The 7,500-nt window shown below is 36.2% G+C and overlaps 1 protein-coding gene across 1 annotated transcript in view; it reads right to left on the reverse strand.

Moving 5' to 3' along the window:
* The window catches only part of Cda4 (chitin deacetylase Cda4), a 37,870-nt gene that overhangs the window by 2,026 nt on the left and 28,344 nt on the right, over nucleotides 1-7,500 (reverse strand). The window contains exons 2-8 of the mRNA XM_076190132.1: nucleotides 5,825-5,910; nucleotides 5,080-5,194; nucleotides 4,373-4,500; nucleotides 3,786-3,991; nucleotides 2,461-2,617; nucleotides 1,909-2,047; nucleotides 777-933 (exon numbers count right to left, since the gene is read on the reverse strand). Of these exons, the coding sequence (XP_076046247.1) occupies nucleotides 777-933; nucleotides 1,909-2,047; nucleotides 2,461-2,617; nucleotides 3,786-3,991; nucleotides 4,373-4,500; nucleotides 5,080-5,194; nucleotides 5,825-5,910 (988 nt within the window). The remainder of the gene's footprint in view (nucleotides 1-776; nucleotides 934-1,908; nucleotides 2,048-2,460; nucleotides 2,618-3,785; nucleotides 3,992-4,372; nucleotides 4,501-5,079; nucleotides 5,195-5,824; nucleotides 5,911-7,500) is intronic.

The following is a 7,500-nucleotide window of genomic DNA, read 5'->3' on the forward strand; positions in this document are numbered from 1 at the left end:
TTTCTCTCTTTTTACTGCGGATTGTAGTAATTTCAAGATGCCGATGAACTTTAACTTTTCTATATATTATCTTTTTTTTTTTTTTACTAATGATGACGACTTTCACATCTATGTTATGTCTACCTATCTATCTATCTATCTATCTATCTTTCTATCTATTTATCTATCTATCTATATATATATATATATATATATTATATATATATATATATATATATATGTATATACATATATCTATCTATCTATCTATCTATCTATCTATCTATATATATATATATATATATATATATATATATATATATATATATATTAATTTGATTATTGATTGGTCGTTGATTAACCCGTTTTCTACGACGGCTTGTTTACACATTTTCTTCTAGCTAACGCCAGACAACTTTGTTCAGCTTGGTTGTTGTAGCACTTCTCTCTGAACCGCTCTGAATGAGCTGCGATTTTTCCCCCTCTCATGATTCATTCCCAATACTTTTGTATTGCTGGGACATACTAGAAAAGCAATTTTCCATTCCGTTAGGAAGGACTGAAAAGAATTACACTCTAACATCAATAGTGATAACAGAAAATAAACAAAATAAGTGACATTCTTACTCCTGGCCAATATCTTATTCGCAAGATCGTCATCTTTGTGGACCAAAAACTTGTGAACCAGGTCGTTGTGCCATGACCGTTGAATCGGGTCGAATGTTTATGCATATGTGAGCGCATCCGCGTGTGCACACACACGTGTATGTTTCAAAACAAGGATGAAACAAACTCACTTGTTATGGAGGTAATGACGCTCGAAGTCGGCAATCAACCAATCGGTGACTTCCTCCTTGCTCAGGTAGATGAGGACACACTGATCCAAGTAAGGGCAGAATCCTCCGGTGAAGGTATTGTCCTTAAAGTGAGAGTTGAGAGGCAGCTCCCAGATACCTGTTGATTTGCAGAAGTAGATAGTATAACTACTATTGCACTCTGTCGTTGTGAGGGATTCGATATAAATAGATACGGTATGGCTATCTTTTGTTTGTACTCGCCTGTAATTTTGTACTCTCTCTCTCTCTCTCTCTCTCTCTCTCTCTCTCTCTCTCTCTCTCTCTCTCTCTCTCTCTCTCTCTCTCGCTATTTCTCTCTCTCATTCTGTGTGTATGTGTATGTGTATGTGTATGTTTATGTGTTTCTATCTGTATGTATTTTTTCTCTATCTTCTCTCGCTCTTTCTCGGTTGTTTGTGAACGTCATGCACGCGGTATACAATACTGTTGTATCACAACGCCCCCACACACATACAAACACACACACACACACACACACACACACACACACACACACACACACACACACACACACACACACACACACACACACACACACACACACACACACACACACACACACACACACACACACACACACACACACACACACACACACACACACACACACACACACACACACACACACATATATATGTATATTAATTTTTCATTTATCTATTTACATATTCGTTTATTTATTTATCTGTTTATTCATTTATCTATTTATCCATCTATTTATTTGCTTATTTATTTACTTATTTATTTTTATCTATCTATTCGTTTATTTATTTATTCATTTATACATTTATCTACTTATTCATTTATCTATTTATCTATTGATTTCTCCATTTATTTGTTTATATATTTATCTAGTTACTTATTAAACTATTTATCTATTCATTTATCTTATGCCAATTCATTTATTGGCATCCAGCCTCGTTATGAACAGAAAGGTCTCCTGTTGGCATGCGTCATATTTGTAACACACATGCAAACAAATAGACTCACTAACACACTGTTAATAAATCAAAACTATGTAGAAACACTTCAGGAACGATTAGTAAATTCCTCCCCTCGATGCTGGACTGACCTGGGAAAGACCTGGTGGGACAGGTTTCGGAGCGGCATTCGTGTGGGATCTTGTAGTCGAGGGAGTAAGGCCACACAGGGGCGGTACCGGGAGGAACAGAGATGGACGAGTCCCAACTCCACCCGTAGTCGGCAAGAACCTGAGGATAGGGAGCATCTGGTATATAGTTTATTGATTTTTAGAATTGATATTTTGTTGTCATTACTCTGACATTACTCTTGAGCTGGGTTCCTTGTTTTGTCTGATACTTAAGAATTGATAATCGTCATAGGTATTTCTTCATATGATGTCAACAAGTAGGAGTAATTCTCACATGCCTTGTCTAGCGTCATACAGGACTGTAAGTGTTACTCAGTTCGGTTTTGTTTTGTTGGAGATTCAAGATATTATTATCTTTGCAACTACGTTAATTTCTATTATTATTCGTACTAAAACAAAATAAGAAATGTAATGGTTCTAATATAAACATAATTTAGTTCAGCAGATGCTGATCATATGCTTCCAACACAAATCGCACTATCTATAATCTACTTTGACATCCTTTATGTGTACCTCGTATTGCTGGTTACGTCCTGGTTTGAGATGAGGAGCTCGCATTCCCTTGATGTCCTCCTTCCTGACGGAGGCGAAGTTTCTGAGGATTTCTCGCATTGAGACCATCTCGCCCACCCACGTGTCGTGGTCCATATCCTGGAGGCCTACCCGACGTCTGCAACGTAACCAAAGATATGAATGCGGGTAGAAGTGCAAGTTCATATTAGAAGTGCACACACACACACACACACACACACACACACACACACACACACACACACACACACACACACACACACACACACACACACACACACACACACACACACACACACACACACACCACACCCACCACACACACACACACACAGACACACACACACACAGACACACACACACACACACACACACACACACACACACACACACACACACACACACACACACACACACACACACACACACACACACACACACACACACACACACAGACACACACACACACACACACACACACACACACACACACACACACACACACACAGAGACACACACACACACACACACACACAGACACACACACACACACACACACACACACACACACACACACACACACACACACACACACACACACACACACACACAGACACAGACACAGACACACACACAGACACAGACACAGACACAGACACACACACACACACACACACACACACACACACACACACACACACACACACACACACAGCACCACACACACACACCACACACACACACACCACACACACACACACACACACACACACACACACACACACACACACACACACACACACACACACACACACACACACACACACACACACACACACACACACACACACACACACACACACACACACAGACACACACAGACACACACACACACACACACACACACACACACACACACACACACACACACACACACACACACACACACACCTTATTCTCCATATTACCCAGAACTTTTTACGCCGTAAAATCGCTATGGCAAAATATTCTGTATTTTCAAAAAGATACATAGAATCTCATTTGATATGCTGGAGGAAAATAAATTTCCTCTGAAAGCTACGGGCTGCAAATCTACTCTAACAGTCGGAAGAAAAATAACCCATTGTGATAACGTCTTAAAATGCATTATATAATGAGGTATCTGAGAATACAAGAAATATAACCTAGGATCTTGTTTTTAAGCATTTGTGAAGTAGTGGAGTTTCCTTAACTTATGGTGAGTTAGTGACATGCACAAAAGTAAAAATTATATGGTATTTCCCATATAATTCAAGATAGTGCCTTACGTGATAGAGCCAACGCTGATCTCATTGCCCTTGGAATAGTATTCCTCGACCATTTGGTAGTTGGTATAGTCGTGGGTCACGAAAAAGGTGGCACGGATGGGACAGCCATTGGGACTAGTGCGATTATCCAGGAGAAGATCGTTGTAGACATCGTAGTTGAGGTGGTTGACGGCGCCGTCCAATGTTATCATGATCATCTGGGGAATCTGAAAACAAGGTTGACAAAGGCTCGCTGAAGATGATGAAATATTAAAGCTAGTCGGACTAGGTATCATCAGTCCATTTTTTTTTTCTAACTTTTGACAGACAATATTACCTGAATGGTTTATCGTCTCATACCTTATCTATCAGAACTACCTTGCTTGTATAACTTCAGTTCAAAGTATTGTGAGAAAATATATTGAATCTAGTCACACATTCTTTGAGCATTTGGTTTAGAAAGTTAATATTACCACTTGTTGTGTAAACTATCTTATTTCCACTTTAAGATAATTTTGGACTCGAAATAGATCAACCAACCAAGTCAAAATTCCGTCATGATCTAATTTGATTTATGTTTTTAAAACGACCATAATATCCCCCCGTACCTCCTCTGGGCGGAACCCTCCAGGGATGGCGGTGCCGTCCTCGTCGCAGTGACACAAGGGGAGCTGGCACGAGACGGGGTCGCATGGCGGCGCTTCGAAAGGATCCGGTTCGACAATGGGAGCCTCAGCTGAAAGCGGGAATGGGGACAGTCCGTGGTGGGTCAGGCGTAAACAAGGAGGAAGTGTTCATACTCACTAATGATGTAGTTGATTTAAAAAAAAAAAAAAAAAAAAAAAAAAAAAAAAAAAATATATATATATATATATATATATATTATATATATATATTATATATATATATATATATATATATATATATATATATATATATATATATATATATATATTGGGCAGAGTAGACGCCAAGTGAGGATGGAACTTTTGTTAAATGCACAGCCTGTATCTAGAAAGGCTTTAAATGGGATGCCCTGTCTTAATATTCCTTCCTTATTCATTCCTAGATGTATAAATAGCTTAGATGTTGTATTGCGTGTCTATGTGCTTGAAAAAATATTCAACAAGCAAAATATTGTACACTTGATAAGACTTCCATCCTTGTATGGTGTCTACTCTGACTAAGAATATAGTTCTTAAGTACTTATCGTCGTCCAATGAGGCATTAGCTGTCATCGTGTGGTACAGAATACAACTTCCTACATTAGTAGTAAACAGTGTCTCTCATATCTACAAAGTGGAGTAGAACTTACTGGCTACCTGAGGTCCGCAGGTAACGTTCAAATCTCTGCTTATACACTTATGTTTGAATCCGTCATAGAGGGATCCGGTGGGGCATCTTAATCTATGAGCTATGCCATTGTCGCACTGAAAGGACATGGCATGATTACAGCAAGGAGAGAGAATGATATGGTGTCTCATGTAAACAGGAGGCATGGGATAAGGGAAACAGAAAGTTACTACGCTCTATACAAATAATCACTGGTGTGTTTCGTTCATGAAAGCGAAAATATTTCTCATAATATTTTCAAAGAAATGACACTGACTTACTCATAGGAACTGATGTTTACAATAGAAAAGTGATACGTGACTATAGATACCAGTGATTTATACTAAAAAAGTGATATTCATCTGTTGGAGATGTTTAAATCAATCTGTTAGGTTTATGCAAACCCCATGGAAACAGACACTCGCTTGGCGAACGCGGGGATTAAATTGATTAGCAGGAACAAAGAACTTCACTTAAAGAAAAATTCAGGAACTGTAATATACTTTCGGGAAGAAATGTTTTTTATTTATTTTATTTTATTTTATTTTATTTTTAGTAAAGGACTGGAATAGAGGGTTCGTCCTTTACAAAATAGATTTTTTTTTAATAAAGGACTGGAATAGAGGGTTCGCCCATTACAAAATCGTGTTTTTTTTTTTTTTTTTTTTTTTTTTTTTATAAAGGACTGGAATAGAGGGTTCGTCCTTTACAAAATCCTGGAAACTAACCTGCCAGAAGATGAAACACGAGTTGGAATCCGCAAATTGACCATTCTTCGCAGGACAGCTGAACTTCTGAGTTCTCGCCACAGCCACTGTGGAAGATAAAGAACAAAAGTGTTAGACAAAAGCACCAGATAACGAAAATAGAGTAATATAGGACACTATGATTAATGTCATTTGGATTGTATTACATTCTTCATGTCATCATTATCCCTGGACACAGTAAATAGTCTAATCTTTAGCATAAGCTTATGTTTTTCATGGAATGTCACATTTATCTCTTATTACCATTTAAAAACATTTTTTGCTTTCCCCACCTTCTGTTTATCATCAAAACTTACTATCAAATATTACTGTTGAGTTTGTTTTACATTTTCTACTTGAGTTTCAACTTTGCTCATTTTATCTATTCTTTTATATCTTACAACTTTCTCATATTTATTGGTTACTCTAATCAATAAAATGTTATTCGTTTCTATCTTTAATCTATTGAATTTTTTTTTTCTCATTCTATTCATCTCTTGCCTTAAATTATTTATCTCTTGATAACTTTTTTCCACTGATGTGCAAAATTTCATCGTCATTTATTGCTAATGACTAAGATTCCTTTCCTTACCAGTGGCACAGTTTATATCAAAAATAAATTTTATCATCCTCTAGTTTTTCTTTATGTATATCTGGCGTTTGTGAACATCATTCTTTGCAATAGTGCCATATATATATATATATATATATATATATATATATATATATATATATATACATATATATATATATATATATATATATATATATACATATATATATATATATATATATATATATATATATATATATATATATATATATATATATAATATCACGGTACACTACATCTTGCTGAGCTAACTCTCCACATTACCCACATCTCACTGAATCTGCACATTCTTCCGTTTCTGTTGCCACTTTGCTTTTAACTTCTGCAATGCCATTTACTTTCTCGGTTTTCTGTTCTTTCTTTGTATTCTGCCTTGGTATCACGACTAAACCTAAGGTTTCTCGAAAATATTTGTTTTTATGATTTCTAATTTTACTCATTTCTTCACAACTGCTTTCTCATTTATTAATCATTACCCACAGCTGCCCAGCATTAATTTGATAATTTTATTGTGACTATCTTAGAGAAAATTAAAAATACAAAATAACCAAAATAAGTTTTTAAACGCGGAGCAATAATTTAATAATTCTATTGTGACTATCTTAGAGAAATTTAAAAATACAAAATTATCAAAATAAGTTTTTAAACGCGGAGTGCCGTTGAAAACGCCATAGTCGCTTATCAACGTACAAAAAAAAAAGTAGTCTGTCTTTTATCAAAAGTCATATAAACTCAGTAGAGATATGTAAGTAACCAAGTGTAGGTCGACGTATTGTGACGTATTTCTTTTTTTACACGAAATGGTACTGCTGCCTTTTTGGGACGTGAGTATAGAGCATAAAGTTCTTTGTTCTATATAACAATCCTGGTGTTTATTTCAACATCTTTTTGCTTTTCACTGTTAAGATCTGCTCTAAGGTACTCGAAATTTTGAGACCTTAATATCTTTATTTCCATTTGTCGTATTATTTTCTGCTAATAGCCATTAATTCGCACTTTTCTACATTAAATCACACATAACTGTCAACTAAACAACCAACCTATT

This window comes from Oratosquilla oratoria, chromosome 9 (genome assembly GCF_046742065.1).
Source record: "Oratosquilla oratoria isolate Oo_2021 chromosome 9, ASM4674206v1, whole genome shotgun sequence".
Lineage (NCBI taxonomy): Eukaryota > Metazoa > Arthropoda > Malacostraca > Stomatopoda > Squillidae > Oratosquilla > Oratosquilla oratoria.